General features: G+C 50.2%; 1 protein-coding gene across 4 annotated transcripts; it reads right to left on the bottom strand.

The window, feature by feature from the left end:
- Positions 1-267: 267 nt before the first annotated feature.
- On the bottom strand, positions 268-23,601 carry LOC120609051 (heat shock 70 kDa protein 12A). Of its 4 annotated transcripts, none has more exons than XM_039871095.1 (9): positions 23,496-23,601; positions 23,173-23,296; positions 20,279-20,395; positions 12,247-12,418; positions 8,538-8,624; positions 7,828-7,932; positions 6,839-7,097; positions 5,358-5,461; positions 3,659-4,426 (listed from the first exon to the last, which is right to left on the bottom strand). In XM_039871095.1, the coding sequence occupies exons 3-9, from the start codon at positions 20,297-20,299 to the stop codon at positions 3,789-3,791; spliced, it is 1,386 nt and encodes a 461-aa protein (XP_039727029.1). In that variant the 5' UTR covers positions 20,300-20,395; positions 23,173-23,296; positions 23,496-23,601; the 3' UTR covers positions 3,659-3,788. The 4 variants fall into 4 exon arrangements, with proteins under 4 accessions (XP_039727025.1, XP_039727029.1, XP_039727028.1 ...); XM_039871094.1 differs by lacking the exons at positions 23,173-23,296; positions 23,496-23,601 and adding exons at positions 21,216-21,336; positions 22,970-23,001; XM_039871093.1 differs by lacking the exons at positions 23,173-23,296; positions 23,496-23,601 and adding exons at positions 21,104-21,336; positions 21,981-22,675.
- Positions 23,602-25,253: the final 1,652 nt, after the last annotated feature.

Here is a 25,253-nt window from a genome sequence, read left to right as displayed (position 1 = left end):
CGGCTTATCCGCCTTCTCTCTGGCTAGACTACTTTCATCCAGCTCGAAGGGAAAGGGGGCTCGTGGATATCAACTGAGCCTTCCTTCCCAGAGAGCAAAGGGGCCAGCCTTGTTGGAATGGAAGCTAAGAAAGCTTGCAACACCTAGGAAAGGACCTGAAAAATCTATCCCTACCTGAGATGGGGAGGAGGGGAAGGTCAGTAATGATGCACCTAAAATCCCATTTACAAATTCAGAGTGCCCCAAAAAACCTACATCTGGGCCACATGAGATCCAGAATTTTGCTTTATTAGACATGTGAGGACAGAAAGTTTGCAGATACAATCTTGTCAAGTTGTGAACTGCTGCAAAGTTCTGTGAAGTTTGAATCTAGTAAGTGAACGAGACCCATTTTAGAATATAGTTCCATATTCCAAGCAGATGAGAGGCGTGACATGACCAACAACTTTTATACTAGTCATCCATTTAAGCCATTTCCCAGCATAAATATGCAGCTTAATCACAGCTATTTCATCTCTACAATGTGAAGTTCGATCGTCAACTAATAATGCATTTTGACTCCTGTTTATATTGGTGCATGCGATTCTTTGCCACCCTGGCAATTAACCAGACCTGGACTCTAAAAGCTAAACTTGATCTAAATAACATTCTAGGGGGAGGGCAGGATCTGTAATCTTGACTCATGTTAGCTATCACTCTACAAAAACGCTTATACATCTCCTCCACGTTCCTGTCTTGTCTGTCTGTAGCTTGTCTGTCATTCAGCATTTACTAATACCTGCTGTGTACAGAAAGGGCAGTCACATAGAAAATCCTCTGACAGTTCTGCTTTCAAGAAACATGAACATCAGATAATAAACCACGACTGAATGATGTGTCAAGACAACAGGCCTTTCAGAAACTTTCTAAGATTAGAAAATGTGTCCAAGTGTACTTACCTAGTGCTCTTATTCTAGAATATTTCCGGGGTGAAGGGTGTATTTGGGGATTCCCTTTAAGGAGTTAGACTAGTGGGGCTGCATCTCTAGGGCCAGAAGAAAGTCCAATAAAATGATCACCTCCTCTCCATCATCTATTTGCCAACACTACAGAGTTCAACCAGCTCATTTTAAGAGAAACACACAGAGGCATCTTTAATGCAAGGTGGGAAAGGTCTTACATTAGCCCAAAAAAGGACTTGACCATATTACCCACACTTAATCCACTAGAAAAGCTGGATCTGTGCACCATCTGCTTTCTTCCTTTGACCCTGGCGTACTGAAAACATCACACATGGTGGACCACACTTTGCCCTCAGAGTGACTGCTTTGCCCTACAAGGAGAAGTTGACAACTTTGCAGGGATGCTGAGAGTTTTGGTAGGTTTTTCTGCACAGTCGCAATGCTTACAGAACCAGAATGTTCAGCTCTCAAAGACTGGACAGGAGAATTGATACATTATTATGCTCCTTCAAATGGTAACTGTGAACCTTTGGGAAGGATGTGAGTGTAGAAAGGTCTGACGACGCTGTTGATCGATGCTGTTGATCCAGGTGGGTGGTCCATGTGTTCAGAATATTCTGACCCTTGACACCTCTCTCTATGGCTCGGTCTTGCATACATAGTCCATAGCTTAGTATCGGTACGGATTGGTGAGTAGTAAACACAATTAAGAAATGAAATCATGGAAGACAAAAGGCAGCAATGACAACAAAATTCAAAGAGCATTTTCCTTTTTTTTTTTAACAAGAGCACATCGTAGAAATAAAGATTCTGTACAATATTCTAATATTGTATGTACATAAAATTATAACTAAATTGAGAAGTCTTACTTGTAGAATATGGCTGGCAACACCAAAGAAAGACCCATACACGTAGCTTCTGAAGCAGAGCAGGCAGCAAGAGAACCCTAGCAAACACCCCTCTGTGCCTGGTCGAGAGACCCGGTGACTAGGTTATGTGGCTAGCATTCTCTAGATCTGTGGTGTGTTGTGTTTCACATTCTAGTAGGGAATTCAGCAGGCGAGGTGAAATCGAAGCCATGTGAAAACATAATTGGAAATGCTATTTAAAATCTGCGTATCGGCTGCGATAATGGGTTTGTGAATCCAACTTGCATTCGAAGTTAGTTCGCTCATCCTCCTTCCCTTCAGTACGCGTACCCCCAGGGATTTAAAATTGGACTGAACTCCAGCAGGTGGGAAAGACAGCTTTGGACAGCAGCGAGAGACTGAGAGTCAAATTCTTGATTCTTTTTCCTCAGTTGTTTCCTGAAGGTTGAAGAAAGCTGGCTTTGCAAGCGGGGAAGGATGGAGAGAATGCAGACCCAGCCAGCGGGTTCCTCAGCCCCTCCCCTCGGTGCCGGACTCCAGTCCTCTTCCTCCCCAAGCCCATCCTGTGAGGGTTAAACACGTGCCATTCCCAAGCCAGGTGGGGCCCCAGCCCCACTCACGAGAGGGCGAGTGTGGGATCTGCCATCCTCCGTGTAACCCTCTTCCTATGGGAGGCTGCTGGCTCTCGTTTGTGCTTCAGCTTCAGACCAAACCTCAGGTTAGGAGTTCTCAAATTTCAGTTGACTCAGTCATTTTCGGTGGTGTTTATTAAAAACCGCAGATTCCACCCGTTTTTTAACAAGTGTTCCCCTGCGGGAGATCCAGAGATCTGCTTTGAAAACAACCTGGCTTAATTCATTCACCAGGTACAGACCTATTAATTCCTTTTGGACAGACTTTAAAAACGGAAGATTTTAATGAAACATTTCCTAGAACAGATTCTCTGCCTGTGTATCACCAATGTTTTCGTTTCAAAATGTGGGAATAAATGGCCAAAACTTTTAGGGGGATGAGGGTAGGCAGGGAGGAGGGAGTTGATTTAAAATACGCATGTTTTTCAAGGTGAGGGGACTGTTCCAGGCTCCTGGGCTTGGTGACGTGAAATGAACAAGATAAATTGCAACCTCATTTCTCATACGGAATTCCTACTAAGGTTAACTAGAATTACTTATGAATTCAAAAATCAGGATAAGGCATTCTGATGCTAAAAATTATACAACATATAATTTGGGGCCTGTCAGAAGCTCGTTAACATCCATTTCCATCGAAGCAAAGTTTTTACCTGTGAAAAAGTTTCAGGTATCACTCTCCCACTCACACGAATCCTAGCGGATTAAGCCAAAGCTACAGTTGTTCTTCACTGAACCTATTTGGAATTTAAATTATGAGAAGCTAAAACAGTGCCTAGAGTAGGCAGTCTCCTCCCACCAGCTAAAACGCGCTCCAAGTTCCCACTCGAGCTCCACTTCTGATCACATGACGAGAAAAAGAAATTAACTGCAGATGGCTGGCATTTTATATTGACCGCCATCCAAAAAATGTGAAAAGCAAAGCCTCAAAGGGATGAAGAATCTCCTCCTGGCTCCAAGATCTCATTTCGAATCTGGAAGGACAGTGATGGGGCACCCTAAGTTCTGCCTAATGGAGACGTGTTCGAAGCGAGCTCAGTCACTGTGCAGAAATGGACAGATTCCCTTGCTGGGTGTGTGTTTCCCCACTCGGACCTATGAAACCTAGCTGCTCTTCTAGGATCCTCGAATTTCTTATTCCCAAACCCCAATCTTAATTTCCTGACAGTTAGTTTCTGACTCCAATGTGCCCTCAAAAAACCCTAATTATTTCTAGCCCTGGTCTTATCCTCCCTGCTGAAATTTGGGTGGGCAAGGTCAGGGTCAAGGGCAGGGAAAGAACGGTCAGGGTTGAGGTCAGCAGATGCGGGTGAGCTGAGTCCAAGGGGGCAGGCGACAGGGAAGGCCAGTCAGTAATTTAAGAAGTCAATCCCAACCTTGACACTCTTTGAGGTGGCTATATCGATGGCTGTGGCCTTGATCTCGGTGTCCCCGAACTGCATGAGGGTCTGGATCTCCCTCCGGGCGGGCACGGCGGCGCTGCTGGTCCCCGTGAGATCCAGGCGGAGCGTGCCACACTTCTTCACCCCAGGGTCAGTGATGAAGCTCACGTTGTCATGCTCAGAGCTGTAGATGTTGATGACGATGACCAGCTGGGAGGGCTTGGCGGGGGTGTAGCTGCGCTTGACCAGCTCACCCAGAGCCACGGACTGGTCGACAGAGATGAACTTGTCAAAGACATCGGTGCACCAGCGAGTGCCATCCTTCACCAGCAGCTTCTCGGGTGGGTGCTTGCCCTCCACGTAGCGGTTCAGCACGCCCACCCCGTAGGTGAGCGGGGACCGGCGCACCTTGATGACGGCGGGGTCCAGGCCGAAGAGCACGGCGCCCTTAAGGATGGTGAGGCCCACGTCCTGGGGGATGATGATGCGGCACTTGTCGCCGAAGGCAGCCTGTACCGCCTGCTGCAGGAGGGGCGCCTCCGCAAAGCCACCCACCAGGAAGAGGAACTTGACGGTGGACACCTCGGGCTTCCGAAACAGGTCCCCTGCAAGTGAAGAGGAAAGGACAATGTGCTGTCACCAAAGCCAGCAGCCAAGGGGGACTGGGTGGTTTGAGAATGTAGGAGATGGACAAAAACACCTGGGCCAACTGGAGGAAAGGTATAGCCTGAGCTGGTTGAAGAGAATTTTTGTAGAGCTGGTCTTTTAAAGAAAGGGGGTTTGCACACCAAAAAACTCAGGAATCAAAACCAAAGCTATTGCTAAGTAGAAACCCATTTTAACAGACGTGGTGATCACTCTAAGTAATAATTTGTTACGCATAAAGGAACATTCCTGACACTCGCCAAATGCGTGGTTCTGTTAAGTACGTTAAGGCTGTTATAAATATTATTCTTTGGTTTTCATAAAAATCCCATCCCACCACTAAGGACTGTGATTTGGTAGGTGGATGCTTGATACTGAATAACGTCCCCAGTGAGTCTACTGTGTGTCCCTGGGTGAGGGCCACTGAGGCAGCAGATAGCTGCATGGCCAGATTCCGTCTCCTCTCTTGTCGGGGACCTTTCTTTGGTCCATACGACAGTTTCTTACGACAGTTTCATCTCCCCAGCGAGTGTTATGGTTCTTGTCCTGATAAAGTGAAGACCATACATTCCCCGGGGCCTGTCGCTCAACGATAATATTGCTGTAGAGCTCCCAGCTCCCTGACTTGTGAAGCCAAAAGGGAAAGCCCAGGTGAAGACAGGCTCTCGGCTCCTTTCAGTTCCAGAGGGGAGGTTGCCCAGCAACCAACAACCAGCAACCTCCCGGATACGGTGCCCAAGCCCTGCCCCTCTGCCAGGGCTCTGGTCTGTGGCTCCTGGCCCCGCCCCCCACCACCAGTCTGATTTCACACACATGATGGATGATGCTGGACAAGTCGGTTGCCATTCTTGGCTCTGCCTCACGCAAGGCTGAGCCCTGGCTGGTACTTACGGAGATGCTCAATGATGCTGTCAATGGTCGGCCTAAAAAGGGCGTTCATGGCATCCGGGCTCATCCTCAGCATTCCCTGTGATGACCATTTCACAAAATCCACACTGTGGGGCGTGACACAGGGAGAAACGAGTGGGAAGGGTAAACGAGACGCTCAGACACAGACATGGGCCCTGGCAGAACAGTTGCCACATCTGAGGGTCAGAAAAGGGTTTTAAAGTCCTTGGAAATACCCTAAACTGCCAGGACCTAGACCCTCAGAAGCTCAAAAGCTATGATGTAGCCTCTTCTCTTTCCCTTTGCCTTTCACGGTGGCCAACCTCCTCTTAGCACAGTGGAAGGCAGTGTCTAGTGCAAAAGACAGATAAAGGGACCTCCTTTCTCTTTTGGATGGCCACATTTTGGTACAGCAATAGTTGGATTTGAGCCCATTAAAGGCTCATCCATCGTGCTGCCACGTCACCTGCAAACCTGTGTGCTCAGGTGCATCTCCTTCAGCCCTACAGGCACCTGTCCCAGGACAGTGAGAAGCCTAATCCTACTGGTGCCCCACATACCGTCTGTCAAAGGAGCAATATGTCCAAAGCAGTGACATGGAGCAGAAAGAGCACTGGACAGGGAGTCAGGCTGCTGGCCTCCAGTCTGGCCTCCACCACTTCGTAGCTATGGGACGTTAGGCAAGTTGGCCTACATTGGTAGGGCTTCTCACCTACCAATCAAGGATAATACCACTTGCCTTACCTCCCTCACAGGGGCGGCTGTGAAGATCGGGCTGAATACCATGTCTGCAAAAACACGTTGGAAACTTTCTGGTACTAAAGGAATGTCAAGACTATTGACTGCACTGTGAACCCAACAGGTGGCTGCAGCCAGTCTCCCCGGTAGGAGCTGTGTAGGCAGTACCTGGGATTCAGCTCGGAGCAGGTGCCTTCTGTAGGAGGGCATCGGCCTGGTGAGAGTCCGGCTAAGACCCTACTCCAAGGACGTAAAGACCCAGAGTAAAATCTACTTTGTTTCCCACTAAAAGGAACCGGAGCTTCTTAGAGAAACGGCCAATTGCAAGCCTGGGGAGGAAATGCACAAGATATGCCAGGAGCATCTTCGGTGACGAGACGGCTAAGTCTGTTAGAGACCACAAAGTCATGTCTACCGGACTCGGAAGCCATACGGGCCAAGATGGGACAATTTGAGCATCACTAAGGATATAATTGCCATGACTGAAAATATATCAAAGATGCCTAAATCCATGAATTCTTAATGATAACTCCCCTTGTGCCCCCGCAAAAGAAAAAAAAATTCATTTATTTTTGGAGGATGCTACAAAATCAACAATTTTTTAAACAAGAAGAAACTTATCCATGAAGGGAAAGAACCAAGTATTTGTCCTGTACGAACCGTACTTCAGAGCAACAAAAGCACTAAAGAGAAAAGTTTCTCTCCACCTCCCAGAATGTCCTGGGCCGAAGGTGAGCCTAACTCACTTGCTCTTCCTCAAGGCGTGCTCCACGCTGTGCCCTCGGAACTTCTTGTAGTAGTCGATGAAGGAGAAGGGCAAGGTGATGTTCAAAGGGTTGGTTCGGTCCGGGGCAGCCGCCCTTTTGCGAGACTCAAACGCGATCATCAAGTCGACCCAGGCCGCGGGACGCTTGATCTTGAATTGTTCGATAAAATCCTCTCCAAATATTTTACACAGAAGTTTTTCAAATTCATAATCTACTCCTAAGGATCCATAGGGTCCACCTGAGTTGAGAACAAAATGGGCACCCACCACGTTTAACACCGTGAGAAACTGACTCCGAACTCTGAGAAACAGCCTCCCCGTGTACTTCTCTAAAACAAAGAAAAACGAAGTTGGACCCCCCTAACCAAGTGGACTGCAGCTATGTTTTTACTTAGGTTCTTCTTGTTCCTACAGAGATCACTCATCAAAAGTTTAAAGTCAATTACATTTTAAATCAAATCAATACATTTAACTACCCAGGAACACTGTGCCAATCCCACCCAAGAAATCCCAAACCGGCAGGCCTCACTCAGTCCCTGTGGCCTCCTAATTGCTCATCATCCCCACCCCCACCAAGGCAGAGAGCCTGTTTCTTTTGTTTGGCAATCTTGATCCAAGACCGGGCATCCTGGGACCTCCCTAGAGAGCTTGGCCACAGCACTAAATCATAGGTAATATTGGGTTTCGGTCACATCCTTCCTGAACCCTGAAAAGCAAACTCCCTTGGCCCGGGATTTGAAACAGGCTGACTTTATGTCCAAACAGGCTGACTTTATGTCCAAAGTTATGGTGGCTTGTGTTTTAAAGAACATTTAACCGCATTTTGTTTTCCAATTTCAAAAAGTCCTCAGTACCCTCTCCCACCTACCATCCCACATGCTGGCGGCCTGGAGAGGGTGAGATGCTGAGAGAAAGCCAAAGTGTGCCCAACAGCTCGAGTAGGAAAACATCGGCCATGCGGGGGCTCACCTGTTGCCTTGTACAGTTCTTTAAGGTGTCCCTCCGGTAACCGTATCTGATGGACTGTCAGGTCTACGGTGCCACCGCCACTGTCCACAACCACATATTTGTCACCTGGTATAAAAACAGCCATCCTTTACACAGACTGCTTGCCCACCCGTCCTGAAACAAGCTGGTGGGTGATGACTTGGTGTACACAGCTAAGCGCCACTAACACTTTTCATTAGTACAATGGTTTTGCTCATTAGTGGCACAGCAAGTTAATCACGACTAAAGAGAAAGCAGTCATGTCCGCTAGGAGTGGCGGTTAGCATGGATGATAAAAAACCCAGATGTGTGAATCTTCAAAACTAAAGCATTCATATCACACACTGCTACATACCTGGCATATCCAAGGGGACCATTTCCTGCCAAGTTAACAGCGCCATAAAATGACCTGCTGTTTAACAGAACTCTGGAACGGGTGAGTTCCAACCCCTACCTTCTTCCGTAGAGTCTATATGGTTTTATAACATGCAAAATTACAGCTCTGAAAAAAGTTCTCCCTGGGCGAGTGGTCTTTACAACCAGCTGATTTTGAACGTTTTCCAAAAGTGCAAAAGGAACAAACAGAAATGCATTTTTGCCAGCAACACACACACACACACACACACAACACGCACACACACACGCGACGCGCACACAATCCAGCAAAGGCAAAGGACGTTCAAGGACGCTACCTTCCTCCAGCTCGGACCAGATCTCTCCTATGACATTCTCCACCAAAAAGGTCCGACTTTGCCGATTACGCCGTATGTGTTCCTTCGCTAGTGGCCGACAGAAAGAAAATGACGACGAGTAAGAAAGCATGACAAAGCAGGCAGTCATCTGCAGTCAGTGAAGGCAACAGCATGAAGCGGTTTAGGGACAGAAGAACGTTTAGCGAAACGTGATCAAAATGATTACACGAATATGAGCTCGGGAATTCCAAAGCCAGCTCTTCCAGAGCAAGTAGCTACTTCCGCTGGCCTCCATCTCTTCATCCGTGTGGCAGCTTTGGCCTGGGCCCTGCTGAAAAGCTCGCCTGGATGGGAGTCCCTTCCTCTGGTGACATTTTTGGGGGAATGGGTTAATAAAATCGGCCAATTTCCTGGCTTTGCTGTCCCACAGAGGAAGCTCTCTGCCAAGAGCCTTCGGTGTGCTTGGCTAAATAACTTCACATCAAGGAACTCTGATACAAGGAATGTGGGTTCTGTTTCCCTAATCTGGATTCTGGGTAAACTGGACGGGAGCCAGTTCCTGACCTTGCTGAAGCCAACATGCTCTTCAGCCACAAGGTGGCGCTTCAGCCACAAGGTGGCACACCTGAACCTAGCAAAGCCCAGCACCGCCTTTTTCCTGAACGCTGCCAGACAACCAGGCTGTGACTCCAGGTACCCAGTGGCTATGATGCCCTGCATGGAGTAGTTCATCTCCTGCTGGCCTCCCAGCAGCCCAGTGAGGCAGACGGGGCACAAAGCATGATCCTCTGTTAAGACGAGGAAACCAGGTCAGGGAGCTTAGGGGACTTGCTGTTCCCACGCGGCCCGCAGCCCGAAACTACCCCTCTGACCACAGATCCTCGTGCTCTCTGAGACAACGATTCACAGTGAGGTCTGAAAGAGCAGAATACAAATGTTAAGAAATGAGTAAAGTGCTGGGAGAGGGTGTCCAGGAAGCAGCAGGCACAGCCAAAGTGGGGACGGGCAAGTCACTTAACCCCTCTGGGCCGCAATTGCCTCATCTGTTCAGTGGGGACAATAATACTCGGCCTAAGTTCCTCACAGGCGGAGCAGGGACTGGTTCTCTGATTTGTTCTCAGCTTTGATTTGTCTGATTTGACTTACATGTGACTGACGCCTGGCTCACAGGAGGTGACAACGGAGGCAAAGCACCAACTCTCAGACCTGGCACCCAACAATTGATCACTGCCATGCAACGACTTAGAGCTGCCACCAACTCAACAGATAAAAGCCCTGTCCAGCACTCGGCCATCCCATCCCACAACCTGGCTCTGCACACATTTCTTTAGTCCCTAAGTGGGCACTGCTATCTTTGAATGGCCCTACAAATCCATCTGTTGCTGTTTATCCGGTAAAGGACCCTTGACCCTCCAGCCTTGACTTTCAGCAAGGAGCAGTGTTTGCGAAACCACAGCATCTCTGCGGACCAGGACGGCAAACGCCCAGCCAGCTCTTAGTTCCTCACACCCTGGTTTATGGTGGAGAGGCCGCCCCCAGATTAAAGAGTCCCCTGCAGGCCTCGGGGGAGATCCCCAAATTCAGCGGTTCCCTCCTATTCTCAGCACGGGCTCTAGCAGAATTTATATTGCAGATCTTGTAGTGGGCATTTGGTTTTCTAAAACAATCTAGATGAATAAGGAAATGGCATTCATTTAAAAAAAAAAACAAAACAGCTGCTAACCTAGTAAAAATCTTCCGAGTTCACAAAAAAAAAAAATCCCTTTTTCAGGCAAATTGTCAAGACTGTAAAAAAAAATGTATCTTTTACTGATCTTATTAAATCCTTTTGGAGTAAAAAAGAAAAACTGCCGACAGCAAACTCTGTGGTGCTGGGGGCAGAGTGCCAACCCCATTCCCCTCGGTGGTGTCCACTGGGCATCCATCCTGAAGGAGCATCAAGGGCAGGGGGCGGCCTGGGGGTCTCAGGGCACCGACGCCATTCTGGGTACTCCTGATTAAGTGCTCTGCCAGCAGTGCCCCCTTCTGGAAGAGAGGTTCCAACTGGAAAGCAAGGCTGAGTCAGAACCCCTGCCCCCTGCCCCTCAATGGGTGCTGGCCAACAATTTGAGGATTCGAAAAACTCTAAAGACCCTCTGAGCTCATAAGACAACGGTGAAGTCCATTAAGGCACAGGCCACAGGCACGGAGCAGCGTCGGGGTAGATAGGACATGTGAAAGGAACGGAAACCCAAAACTGAGCTCTCGGGGAAGGCAAACATCCAAAACCAGAGTTTCCCTCTCTGTGTTAGACTTAGGGAGGGGTAAGAAGAGCTACACTAGAATTAGCTAATTCCTAGGAATTTCTGTTCACGAACAAACTGCGTGAGAACCAGCATGTCAGATATAAAGCCCAGTCATTCCTCTTTTTTTCAATTAAAACGGTGAAAATGGAAATTTAAATAAATGTCATCCTGAGCATTTAGAACGTTATGCACTTGACTTAAGTTAGCAGTAGGGCGAGCCTCGGCCTGCGTTGGGGAGGCCAAGCATTGCGACAGCTGGGCAAGTCCAGCCCCGAGGTGCTAACACATAGCCCTGGCAGGCTGAGGCAGCACTGAACTCTGTGCCACTGTCGTGTGGCTGAGGTTCACAGACTCCTCGATCCTGAGCTGGAAACGCAGAGCAGTGGCCGGTGGCGCAGAGCCAGCCTGTGAGAGGAGAGGCCTGGAGGAGATGGCCCAGCGCCGGGAGCGCGTGCCCGTGAGGGGTGAGCCTGGGCCCACAACCTCGGACGCCGGGGACAAAGAAAACTTGGGAGCAAGGCTGTTGGGGTGGAGGGGACGACCTGCGACAGTCCTCGCTAATGTCATTCTCCCTTTCCTGGGCCTTCCAGGGCCGGACGGGGTGGGCATGGGAGGTGGCTGGCTCGCTGCCCTGCAGGCCCTCACCTGGGGACAGAGCCCAGAACCGTGGTGCACAGTGCCACCCCCAGAGCACTCTGATTAGCTTCCGAACTCACTCACGCTGGTGGCTTTGACCTGGACCTAGCGCGTCTGTAAACTCCGTGGCCCTGGACAGACCTGGCTGCCAGGGAAAACAGTCTGGGGACCAAAATTATGACCAACTTGCAAACAGGTAAATATGAGAAAGAAAAAGTTCTTTAAAATCCCCTTCGTGGGTCTCCCTGGGTGGGTGCCCATTATCACAGCTAAATGAACATCCGCCAGGTCAGGAAATGTCAGCTCTTTTCATATGTATTTTAAACTCTCGCCAGGTTTATGGCTAAGACACATAATGAGCTCATCACACACGAAGCAGCCCCAGTGAATGAGTCAGCAATAAATCAACAGTCTTAAATGGAGGAATTAATAATAGGCAATGGGATTAGATTAAGAATCAGTTAACAGACAAGAAAGATTAAGAGCTTAGTAAAATGCAAAGCCAAGAACTGCTCTCAGGCCCCGCTAAGGTTTTTGGAGAGAAGTACCCTCCCCCTCGTCCTAAGGCACATGGGAAGGTAAAAACCAGGGTACCCACTGCTGAGTTTATGGGGGTTCCTGGAAGGGCCAAATGGGGGGCTGAGCACAGAGCTGCTTAAAGCCACCCTCTTCGGGAGCGTTTGATTCTTCATTACAGCACTACGTGCCTTTAAATAATCGGAGGCCCAAAGACATGCAGGAGGCAGGAGGGGAGAGAGCAGGGAGGGGGAGAGAGAGAGCAGAGGTACCCTGTGCAAACCCAGCTCCTACTGTGTCACTGGAGCTGTACCCATTGACCGCGGTCTTGCTGCTGAGCTCAATCATCTGGTGCAGCCGTAGTTTCCGGCAGTAGATGGAGGCCGCCTCGGGTTCCAAGGCAATGATGAGCTGCTCCGAGTTCTCGGGGGAGGCCAGGCCTGCCTGGAAGGAAGCAGCAGAGGCTGGGACCCGGGCTCCCTGGGCAGGACTGCTCTGAGGACACCTACACCTGGGGCTGACACCCTCAGGGAAGGGAAGTGACACTCCAGGCTCTGCTTGTTTGGGAGAGCCCTTGCATAGGCCTGTGCAGAGCTTAACATCAGGGGTGATGGGGCGCAGGGCCCCAAGCCAGGTGCCTGAACACTGCAGAGTGGCCAAAGAAAACACCCCTGGGAAGTGCCAGGCTCTCAGACCGCAGGGTCTCTTGCATTTGGGGCTTGTTTAGCCCAGAACTGAGAAGCAGGAGAGGGAAGGGCCCCCAGATTTTGAAAACCGTTACAGGAGAGCAGGTAGATGGTCGGTTTTGGCTTATAATAGGCCAGTCTGAGTGGGTCAGAGTAAGCCCCAATCATTGGTGGCCTAGGAAGCAAATGGCCCATCGCTGGACCTCAGCTAGGCGAGCATCTGATTGTGCTGCATGGGAATCTGACTTGAAGGGCTCCAGGTGAGAGCCCCTCCTGGAACACCACACAGTCCACCCTTTCCTGGAGCCAGGATGGGAAGGCAGCTGGCAGTTAGTTACCTCATTCAAGGCCTTTATCCCTTTAATAGCAGAAATGCTCTGCTCCGTGACATCTGGCTTGTTCCAGTCACACAGTCCCTCCAGACCTTAAGAAAGGCCAGCCCAGGAGGCTCTGGGACCACCCTTGTGAGGGTACTCGGAGAAACAAGCCTGGTTGGCCTCTCCAGGTCCCTGCCCACCTCTCCTGGCCTTCAACGGAAGCCCCGGGCCTCTCCTGCTTGTCAAAGCTGTTCGAGCCCATGGGGTTTCCTCGGCTGCCAGCAGCGTGATGGAAAATAGAAGTGCATCTTGTTCCTGTCACCACAGTGTTTACTGCCTTTGTTCCCGTATCCTAGGCAATTTCAGGATGCTGTCCTCATGCCACACCCACTTGGTAGAAGGCCCCCAGTTCTACGCCAGGCCCAGGTTTAGTGGACCAGGAACAGAAGGTCGGCCTGGAGTCACAGACGGAAGGGGCTTAGGAGGTTCCATTATTGGGCAGGGAGGAGACGGGGTCAGGTTAGATGATTAGAAATGCAAAGGGACCTTTTGTCTAACTCCTCCACTTCACGCAGAAAGAAAAACAAGGCTCAGAGAGGCAGGGTGACCGACTGCCCTGGGTTTCCTGGAGCACAGGACCTTCAGTACTAAAACCCAACAGTCTTAGGCTCAAAGGTGTCCAACCCCAAGTGGCGGAGCCAGCCCAGGTCCCGGTCTCGTGCCTGGCAGACCAGCTCTTACTCGGTTCTCGGCTCTTCTGCTCTGTGTGACTCCAGTCACTGCAGTGGGGCCCAGGATGTCAGACTTGGACAAAACCCCCTGGTGCCTCTACTGCTCCCACTTCACCCGGCTTAAAGGTACGATCTCTCCCCGTTGACTCTGAGACAGCGACGGCTGCCCCCACTTGCAGCCGGAAGTTCTCCAAAATAACCATATCCAAAATGAACCAATGAATTACGCCCTCTTGAGATACCATCGGCAGGTAGGGGACTGAAAAAATCTCTGCTTTGCCAATACTGAGTGATGCACAGTCAAGTGGTAGAACCCCTTCTGGAAGACTGACTTTATCAAACTGGACAGTACCATCCACGAGAAACCCACCTCACTGCTTTGTACCCTTGGCTGTGGCCAGCCACACGGGCAGCACCTATGCCCATAGCTCAGTCCCTGGGTCAGAGGCAGGGTCTGTCCTTAGCTGACATGGATCACCCGGCCACTGACACAGACACAGACGCCGTGATGAGATTTCCCACTACTCCCATTCGAGGGGTTAAAAGTCCCCACCCCCAGCCTCAGTTCCTCACAGGGTCACATTAGACACCCTCGGTACAGAGATAGACAAATGCCATATGACTTCATCTACATGTGGAATCTAAAGAACAAACAAACAGAAAGAAACTCATAGATACAAATGAGAAGGGGTTCGGGGAGCAGGTGAAAAAGAGAAGGGACTAAAAAGTACAAATGGGTAGTTACAAAATAATCATGGGGATGTAAAGTATAGCACAAGGAGTATAGTCAATAATATTGTTAAAACTCGGTATGGAGTCAGGTGGGTACTAGATTGATCAGGGCGATCACTTCATAAGTTATAGAAATGTCTAATCACCATGTTGTACACCTGAAACTAATACAACATTGTACGCCAACTGTAATTGAAAAATAAAAAATTACAGGACACCCTGGATACAAAGGTAGCTGAGGTTACAGTGCCCCATGAAAGGACAGGGTTATACACCTGAAGAGCCACCAGGAATGGCGAGACATCGGAACCTTCACCCCCAGGATTCCAGAAGAAGAACATCCCAAATGAGACCAAGAGGAGCCCCTTAGTCCTCCTAGAGCAGAAGCTCCCAGGCCCGGAGAAAAAACTAGCCACAGAAGAACAGCTGGGCTCGGATGTGTTGGACCCTCCTCCAAGTTCAGAATGGAAAACAAACTTGGGGGACAGGTAGGGTGAGCGGAGTGCCAGCCAGAGTAGTACCCAGGGACTCAGAGTAAAGGAGGCAAAGCTGTGCCCACTCGAAAAGCACATTACTCTCATCGTGTCCCACTGGGGTGTCAGCCCCGCCGGGCGGCCCTCATGTGGCCGTGAAGAGCAACAGGGGGCTGGGGCTGGGGCTGGTGGTGGGCGACGTGAGGGAAGCACAGAAAATAAACTCGTTCTTCTCCACACCCTGCCTGAAACTCTGAGCAGGAACTCAGATTTAGATGGAAATATCTATGCGGAAAAATCAAATCAAAAAGTCCAGAGGAGTGAAGAGCCTTGAGTAATATTACACGACTCGACGTGTCCACGTGTACCTGGTACGTGACCGAGATGATCCCCCGCTAGGACTGGGCACATCCCGAAGACGTAAAAGACACACAGGCCGATCTGGGTGCCCAAAACCGCACGGCAGCACCCCTCAGGGGAGGCCTTCCACCTGTCCCTCCCCAGCTGGGCTGGCCTCGGCTCTATGGCGAAAGCTTTGACCCGTTTCCACAGGGCATTCCCCGTGGTCCCCAGGAGAAGATGTGGACGGGGAATGAGGGTAAAGAGGACCCCAAACAAGAAGGTAGGAAAAGGCAAGGTGAGAGAGGGGTCTGGCAGGGTCTGAGAAACCCAGGACAAAGTAACCACACTCCTTTGCTTGAACCGGCCCCTGTCCAGCTCCCCAGCGAGTGTGAAAGGCTGTGTCTCCACCTGCGCCCATGGTAGCCACAGTGAAGAGCTGAGGGCCAGAAGCAAGAGGAAGCAGCTGGCTCTATGCAGATTTTATCTCCCCAGGAGGGGTCCCAGGGTGCCTGTGGACTCCAAGAAAAGGAGGAAATACTAGCGAATCCGCCAGACTCCCAAATCCAGCTGTCTTCATCTTTAAGCAGGAGGGTCCAGTGCCCGGAAATGTAAGCTTTGTTTGCATAAACACTAACAGTCTACTTAGCAGAAGCCCTCTGCCCAGCTGCTGTCAAGAGACCTAGGGGTCTCTTTGCCTGGGATCAGACCAGGGGCACCTGGAGCAGAAGAGGGCTCTCTCTCGGCCTTTGCTAATTCTGCCTCTAGAGCTGGGATCTCATGGCTACTGTGCCACTGTGAGCTCTCCTTTTGCGGACATGTCTGGCCTCTCCTGCAAGGTGGCACATTTCCTAAGGGCAGCAGTCAGGTCCACTTGCCCCATAGCACACAGTAGGTACTCAGCGGATAGCTGCTCAATGAATGAATCGAGCATCCTTCCAGCCAGCCTTTATTTTGCAATTTCCTGGCACTCATCTCTGCGAAAGGGAACGAGAGTGAGCATTCCACCGATGTGACCTAGGGCTTTTACAAACAGAAAGTGTCAGAACCGAGAGCACGCTACCCCATGGGACTCCCCCACAAATCTGGGGCAGCAGGAGCGCTATCGTAGTAGGCTGCTTCAGAGTTATGAGCTCTACGGGGGAGGAGCAGCAGGTGGGTGACTCCAGGGAGACCAGGAATGTGGGCGTCTACACCCACTCTCTGCTCCTTGGCCCTGCTGTCAGCTCGGATGATCCACCAGGGACCGTGTTCACAGTGGAGAAGAGTGAGCAGATGGCTGAGTGCTCTGCTGGCCTGGCGTCAGGCTGCAAAGGGCTCCAGCTGCGCTGGTTCTGGGTGTCATGGCATGGTGGTTTTGGTGTTTGTTTGTTTTTTTTTTCTTCATGAGATTATTTTTCACTGCAGTTTGTTCAGAAAGGGAGGTACATGCAAGCTGCAACTTCATGTCAGATGAGATCGTCATATGGAAGGGAATAGCATTTATTTCACAGATTTCTTGAACCTACTAGAGTTATACATTTTAGGCAAAATGCCTCTAGAAATAAACTGGACGGTTTCCTATCCATGAAGCCCTCAAGACTCAGCGGAACTCCCTGCCACTCTAGGTCTTCTACGAAAGCCTCAGAAGGATCAGTGGTTCTTTCTGCTACCAACTTTTCACTGAATGTTCTTCAAGAGTTTAAAGGTGCCCTGAGGCTGTGAATTATAAGAGATTTAATCTTTTTTCAGACACTTGCAAAGATTTTGGAGTTTCGCAGGTGAGACTGTACTTTGTAAAGTGCTCTGCAGCCCGCACTGGCAGTAAATGCCACACTGCTAAGCAGAACCCCGAAACCATCCACTCCGGGCCTGCTTGTCCCATGGGAGAGGCTGCCCAGAGCCTCATCTCTGCTCTACAGCCAGGCCGGTGGAAGGAGAAGCTCAGACCCCACATACCTGCACCATGAACTTGGGTTCAGGAAATCTCCAATAGGCCTGGAAGGAGGGGCTCCATTTTTACCCACAAGCAGGTTGGATGAGACCAGTTTCCCAGCTGCCCTAACCATCCTACCTCATCCTTCTGGCTCTTATACCAGAAGCCAGGATGATGACGCACAGCACTTTGGGTGGAAGGATTGGTGGGCATTCTCAGATCTCAAAAGCTGTCTGGGCCAAGAACTGTGGTTTTTGCTCAGGTTCTATATTAGGGTTCTCTAGAAAAACCAAACCAGTAGGACGTATATATATAAAGAGATTTATGACAAGGAACTGACAAGTCTGGAGGCCTGCAGTCAGCACGCTGGAGGACCAGAAGAGACAATGACGGTATAGTTCCTTTGCTGGCAGGCTCAAGGCCCAGAAAAAGTCAATGTTCCTATTCAAGTCCAAAGGCAGGAAAAAAGCCAGTGTTCTAGTTTGGAGGCCAGCTGGCAGGAGGAACTCCCTCTTATTCTAGAAAGGTTCAGCCTTCTGTTCTAGTCAGGCCTTCAATTGATTGGACGAGGCCCACCCACCTTAGGAAGGGCAATCTGCTTCTTCAGTCAACTGACTTACATGTTAATCTCATCCCAAAACAACCTTCACAGCAACACTCGGAATGATGTTTGACCAAATATCTGGGTATCCCTTGACTCAGTCAAGTTTATGCACAAAAGCAACTATCAACGGGCACACAATTTTCTTATTCTGTTTAATAAATGGGGGAGGGTGTGAGGAGGGGGAGTTGGGGAGATGCTAATTTTGGCCATCAAGTAGAAAGCTTCATTTCCATTTGGTCATGGTGACTCTTCCAGAAGACAGGCTAAAGAGATCGCGAAGAAGTCGGCAAAGCAACTGTGCCCCTAACACCCCTCTGCCCTCTCCCAGAAGTACAAAAGGCATTAGTGAACCCCTTAGCTGCAAGCAGCTTGTGAGCAGGGCCCCTGTAATGGTCGCACAGGCTACGACTCCAGCGCCTACCATGGCTCCGGCACAAGGAAGGCCCCAGCAGAGATTTGTTTAATGGATAAATGAATGATTGTTGAATGATCCCTGACATCCTGAAATCCATTCAGACTGCAAACTGAACACAAGTATCAAATCAGAATTACAAAGGAACAAAAATTAGGCTTCACAAACACTGCAGATAAAAGCGAGCTGGCGTTGAGAGGATAGGCCCATTTGCAGCGTGTGGTGTCGTTGGGCTTCAGAAAGCAAATTCCCCACGTCCACAAATGCTGGTCGCATCCGCCCTGACTGGGACCTGCTGACCCTTCTGCAATCTGAGGTGCCATTTTGATTCAACCAAACCCCAGAGGATGCCACCCCAGCCCCGCTCCTGGTTTCCGTCCTCCTCATCGCTCTAGTGTAAGGGGGCCTTTCCCCCACCTCCCACCCCCGACTCCCACCCTCTCAGAGACCCTGACAGCCCTGACGCATCTGTCGGTCACCGCGCCTCTTTCTTTTTCAGGCTAAAAATAAGAACTGGCCCTTTTCCGGGTCACACATTTGCTGCGGAAGTCTTCCTGTGGGCTGGAAAATGTGAGTCAAAACCATAAATCTTGCGTATCCTTCCTGGGAAAAACTCAGAACGCTGGGCCGTGTCTTCACAGACAGCCGTGCCTGGCGTCCCGTCCTCGGCCACTGCCTGCAGGCGGAGACCCTGGAAAAGCTCCGCGATGCCCAGGGCTTCTGTGGACAGCTGCAGTGCATTTGTGTGTGTGTGTGTGTGTGTTTCTGCTTTTTAAAAAAGTTGTCTCTTTTTGGAACGTCCACCCTCTTCCTTCATCTCTACGAAAACAAATCTATTTTGTTTAGAGACTGAGCCAGATTCTCACGCTGAACAGAGGACTAGGAGAGCAGAGGAGACGGTCCAGGGCAGGGGAGGGAAGAGAGGGAACAGGGGAGAGCGAGGGGAGGGGACACTGCTCTTCCTTGAACTCTACCTGCCACCTGGACTGAAGCCTCAAGCATGGAGTACAATTCATGACACCACTGTGCCCACGGCCAGTTCACTATATGCCCGCGCTCAGCGTGGATTCGGTGGGCGTTTTCAAAGGAAAGGTTCATACGTGTGGCCGCAAACTCAACGTCAGAGATATGTCCCCTGGGAAAGATGGCTGTCACCTGAGGGGCGTGGCGGTGGGCAAGAGGACATCCCTTCCCTGGGAGACTTTCTCCAGCCCAGCTCAGGTTGATGACTCTGAAAACTGACTTTCAGTGATTTTATTAATGAGTGTCACCCCAATCATTTTTAATACTAAAAAAACTGATTTTCAGGGCACAGAGACTTGAGCCAGGCCCCAGGGTAGGTGTTCATTAAACTCAGGGGTTAAGTACCCAGGAGCCAGCTCTGTCCTGGGATCGGAACCAAAGGTCGGTATGGCCAGCCATTCTTGCCATGAATTCGGACCCTCGTGGAAGCCCCATTGTGACACAAGCTGTCTGTAAACAGAGTGAGGGCATGAGGGTTTGTGGCCCCAGCGGTGCCCCCAAGTGCCCACGAGGGACAAGCTGGCCATTAGCCCTGAATGATTTGTCCCCATGGCATTGTGTTGACCAGCACACTCCCTAGCTGTGCCACTGCCCCCACCCAGGTGTCTGCCACCATGCCGGTGTGACAGCCCTCGCCTCTCTCTGGGGCGACCATACGTGCTCCTGTGTGTTCATCACGTGAACTGTGCAGAGGAGCATCGTACTTCCTTTACTTCCCAGCTGCGTATGTGCAGCTTTCAGCCTCCGCACCAAGCTGGTCCGCCTGGTTCATAGCCCTTGGCTTTGTCTTTATTCCTTTCTCCTTCAAATATTCTCGTTCCCCAAGCCTTTTATTTAAAGTTCTCAATTTTATTCATCCACAGAGACCTGTCTCAGAACCCAGTCTGAAATCCTAGCCCCCGGGACTCGTCCCACCCTCTGGTCAGTCTGACCTCGGCCCCCAATCCCCCTGCCTATGGGAAACCCCTCGACGCCTCCCAAGGAAGCCTGTGAATGCTGGAGGACAGCTGACCGGGTGACAGTCACCACCGTGGGCATCCTGGGCCCCCATCCGCTGCTCCCCGCCACTCACCTGGTAGGCAGCTTGTCTCATGAATTGCTTGGCAGGCTGCTTCCAGATGGCAGGCACAGTGATGACCCATCTGACATCAGAGTTCTCGAACTCCGAACCGGCCTGGTCGCTCAGCTCCTAAAGCCAAGGGAAGCACAGCATGTCAAGTGGGCACAGCTGGTCCTCTTGGGGCTTCATTGACAATCCAGCCTTCCTGGCCATGAACTTACTTAACTTCCAGGGCCTCCTGAACTTACCAGTGTCAGGGAGCAGGGGCCTGTTTTCTGAATATTCACCAAGCAGGGAGCTCCCAGCTCCTTTCGCTCGCTCACTGTGACCATAGGCGGGAGGCCTTTGGCCGCTTCCTAGTCATGTGACTGAGGGCTTCCATTTCCTTATCTGTACAATGAGGATACTAATACCTAGCTCGTAGAGTTGTTGGGAGGATGATAATTCTGAGAGCTACACTTACCGAGACCTTACTCTGTGTCAACCTTGCTAAGCACGTGGCACACCTCACCCTCGTTAATCCATCCTAGGACACTGTTAGGGAGCAGTTATAACTGTGCCCCTTTTCTACAGATAGGAAACTAAGGCCCAGGGGTTTCCAGCCTCTTTTTGACTCTACAGGCCTTAACTAAATTGTTACAGGGGGTCTCATATCTAGAACAGCACACGGCCCACAGTAATGCTTACCACCTGACAGCAATTGTCAGAGCTGTCACTGTCCTTTACCTTACTGAAAGCCCAGCACATCCAGGGAGTTTTCCTGGCAGGACGATGACATGATCTACGCAAGAACCATGCTGCCCTCAACTCTCGGTCAAGGTCACACCGTGTGGATACCTGGGATGGGCAGAAGCCTCGGAGGTTTCCACCAGGTCCACGTAGGCAAAATACGTCTCTAGAATAGTTCTGACTCAGCATTCCTACCTGTAGACGGGGGACTAAAACTAACCCACGCATTAGTGGCAAGATTAAATGAGAACACCCGTGAAACGTGTGGCTCCGAGAGGACCTCCGATAAACGCTGCTGCTTTCCTTCCTCTCTCCTCCTCTGGCCACTTTGCCAGACAAATCTGCAGTCGAACCAAAACACACACCTCAGAGTCGGCTCTGGGGACACATTTCGGATTTACAGGCTGGTGCTTTTTTTTTTTTTTTTTTCCTGAAGGGTATCTCATTTTCCCTGTTGTTTCAAATAGTTATCTTGGGGCTGACCCTCACACTGAATTAACTTCCTCTTCGGTCAGTCAACTTTTTTTCCTTGCCTTTTAAATAATTTTTAATTGTGACAAAAGACGCGTAACATAAAATTGACCACCTTCACCACTTTTAAGTGTATAGTTCACTAGCGTTAAGTACATTCGGTAAACTTTTAACGTTTTTAAAAAACATCTCTGCTTTAGGCCAATGTGAAACAACTAGTTTTTTTGTGTTTGTTTTTCTTTTTCTTTTCTATCATGTTTTATTTCCTTGCAGGTCTGCACTGAACTTTAAAAGCAGGTGAGTGTTGCGACGTGTGCTGGGAAGGATTCTAAGCACGACGCCTCCTGTTATCCAGGCTATTTTAAACTCTTTAAACAGGAAGAGGCTCGAAATCTGAATGACGGGCTCCTGGGCTGCATGGAAAGCTGTCTGGATAAGCCGTTCACTAGTGGCTGGAGAACAGCTCATCGGGGAAGGAACCTGACGTGAGTCGAAGCTCTCGTTTGTCACGCACGTTCGCTTGCTTTCCTCATGCACGAGGAGACTGCTTCATGTGTGGGATTGCTGAGATCATCTATTTTAGCTTATTCTGGTCCAGCAGGCAATAGTTCCCACCTCTGAATCCTCTTGTCCCTCGAATACCGCCAGCCCTGTGATGAAGGTATAAAACTCCTCGGTTTGTTTTCACGGAATGTCTTCATGTGTTCCCTGCGGGGAGGAGGTGCTAGCAGGTTCCTGGGACCTCTAGCGGGGCTGGCAAGTTTGCGACCACCCTCCAGCCTTGAACCTACGTGACCTCCTGCCCCTACCCTCCACTTCCGGTGATCACATAATACCAGAAGCTTCTGAACTTGCTAATTCTCTCTGCATAAAGCTCCATGCAAGGCTCTTTAATCATCTGATTTATACCCACTCGTCCCACGCTCATGGGAGGGGACACTGGATAGACAGCTATATCCCGCTTAGAAATTAGCCGTTTTCCGCAATCTGGGCCATCACGGCACAAACCTTTGCAATGGCGATCCAAGCGGGGCTCACTCACGCCGCTGCCTCCACGGGTTCTGGGTGCGGGGTTGGAGGGAGTAGAGGAGGAGAAGGAGGGACAGCAGCAACCATTTGCCAAGTGTTTACTCTGTGCCAGGCCCCGAGGAAGGCACTTCCTGTCTATCATTTCATTGACTATCAAGTGACCCACGAGGTAGAGCTACCTGGCTCCCTCTTCAGGTTAAGAACGTGGGTACCGGAGATGCTGAACACCGCTCCCAAGATGACGCAAGTGCTACGTGTGTCTCCCGCCTTCCTTTCTTTTCATTTTTTTGACTGAGACATAATTTGCATATCCTAAAATTCACCTTCGAAGTATAGAACTCAGAGAGTCTCAGTATACTGATAAGGTTTGTACATCCATCTCCACTATCTAATTTCATCACCCAGAAAAGAAACCCAGTCTCTTTACCAGTCACTTCTCAGCCCCACCCTCCCCAGCCCCTGGCAACCACTAACCTACTTTTTGTCTCCATGGAGTTGCCTAGTCTGGACCTTTGATATAAACGAAATCATACGCTGTGTGGCCTTTTGGGTCTGGCTTCTTTCACATTGCGTAATATTTTCAGGGTTCATCCATGCCGTACGTAGCATTATCAGCACCTCATTCCCGTTTACGGCACAATAATATTCCATTGTGTGGATAGACCCCATTTAGTTACCTGTGTGTCCACTGACAGTCATGTGGGTGGTTCCCGATTTTCAGTTACCATGACTACAGCTGCTCTAAACATTCACATACGAGTTTCTGCATGATGAAGTGTTTTCGCTTCTCTGGGTAGGTACCTAGGGGTGGAATTCCTGGGTCGTATGGCAACCGCGTCTAAGCCTTTGAGGACCTGCCGGACTGTTTTCCACAGCGGCTGCAGCGCAGGAGGATGCATCTTCCTGCAAAGCCCACACTCTCTCCCTCCATGCTGTACCTACTCCCCTAGCTGGCAGGTGCACCACCCCTGCCAGCCACGAGCGCTGCCACGTGTCCTACCTTCAGTGCCTGCTCCTTAAAGTACTGCAGGGCATAAGCAAAGATTTCCAAAGCTTTGACTTTCTTGCCGTTTGCTGCTGTCAGGTCTGTATCCATAGTGAGGTCCTGGCAGGGGGAGGGGAATAAAACAGTAAGAAGACCAAGGAGAGACAGGCCTTCGGCTGTGGCAACTGCTATGTGGAGTTTTGGGGAACCTGGGGAGCCATATTTGTGTTTCCCAATGTTTGAGCGGCAGACAAGGATAGCGTGTCCCCCCAAAACAGGCCTGGCAGCATTGTCCGCTTACTGTACCTGAGGCCCTGGCTGCTCCCTTCAGCCCACCTCCAATTCTCCCTCCTTCTCCCTTCTCTCTTTTTCTCTCTCTATCCTGGATCCTCTAAGAATGAGATTTCAGGGCAGCGACCAGAGCCCAGGCAGAGAGAAAAAGCAGCAGTTGCCACTGCCGGTGCAATTTACGTACTATTTCCACACGTGGACACACATGGTTACTCCCAGAAGGCCCCCAACAGAGGCCTACATAATCATGCAAACTCCCTGACATGCATGATGCTAAACAGACGTGAAGCTTTCATTTCCCAGTGAGCTGCCAACCACGTCACCAAAATAGAAGAGCTCCTATTTTAAGGCTTTTGCTGCTTAATCCACTGGGAGCCAAGCCTCCCTTCCTCCACCAGAAGCTAAAGCAGCTGCTGAGTGCAGGATGCTCTGCGAGATGCTGTATGGACAGAGGTCATTAAAAAATGATGAGAAAAGTCCCCACAGGGTGGGGATGGGCAGAGAAAGCCTCCCGGAGCCAACAGGCTCATCACTACCAGGGAGAAAAATATATATCAGTGGGGCATCCAGATTGATCCAGGCTAGGTAATTAGGCTTTGCCTCTGGAGCGTAAAGGGGCATCGAGCTACTACGCCAGCCTCATGGAGGCTGTCAATCATCCTGACCCATCTGCACAAGCTCCCTCCTCCTAGTCAGTCACTTCCCACCCCCGGTACTCAGCAAAGACACCCCAGCTTTTGGGTGACAGCTCCCAGGCTCAGAAACGTGGCCAAGCACCAGAAAGCCACAGGCTCAGAATTTTAAAAATTCAAATTGGAAAAATTTCTGTGCTTCCACCTGCACAAGCCGAAATTCAGCACAGAATCCCATCGGGTGAAATGGGAACGAGGCATTTCCAACAGAATTCGGTCTGCTTCACAGAGAGACAACCACAGCCTGAGCACCAGGCTTCGGAAGGCAGGGTGCTGGCTGCTGGGTTTCCCAGTATTTGTTTTGTCATCTGCAAACACTTAACTGCAGACCAATGAAAGCAATAATAATAGGAGCTAGCAATTGACTAAAACTTATGAAGTATCAGCAGGATTCTAAGAGCTTTGTGTATTTTGATTCCTTTAATCCTTCCAGCATCCCCAAGAAGAAGGCACTATCAGTGTCTCCATTTCACAGACGAGGTAACACAAGGCACAGAGAGGTTAGACACTTGGATCAAGTCTCTTGAAGGTGGCAGAGGCATGAATTCAACTCAGGCTGTCTGTCCCCAGGCTCCATGGTCCTAAACATTATCACCAGCCTGAATCTCTAAGTGCCGAGAATGAAGGGAAATTTATGGGATAAAATCTTAAACTGAAAAGGCCCAGCCTTTTCCATGAAGCCCGACGGAGGGGCCCCGACTGACCTGGGCACCTCACAGAATGCTAGCATGCTGGGGGCGCAACCGCTATGGGGGTTGGGCCTCCAATTACTGGGCACATGTTTTCCTGA

Source organism: Pteropus medius, unplaced genomic scaffold (genome assembly GCF_902729225.1).
Source record: "Pteropus medius unplaced genomic scaffold, Ma_sr-lr_union100, whole genome shotgun sequence".
NCBI classification, from domain to species: Eukaryota; Metazoa; Chordata; class Mammalia; order Chiroptera; family Pteropodidae; genus Pteropus; species Pteropus medius.
The sequence above is the reverse complement of the archived record's forward strand: the minus strand, read 5'-3'. Positions and strand labels throughout refer to the sequence as shown.

Bases quoted from the DNA above. Each gene is read 5' to 3' on its own strand.
- LOC120609051 (XM_039871093.1), bottom strand. The intron at 20,396-21,103 runs GTATCCACACGG...CCTTGGCTTTAG, and splicing joins GAGGCTTCTGCCCATCCCAG to GAGCTGAGCGACCAGGCCGG. The intron at 4,427-5,357 runs GTAAGTACCAGC...CTTCACTTGCAG, and splicing joins CAGCATCATTGAGCATCTCC to GGGACCTGTTTCGGAAGCCC.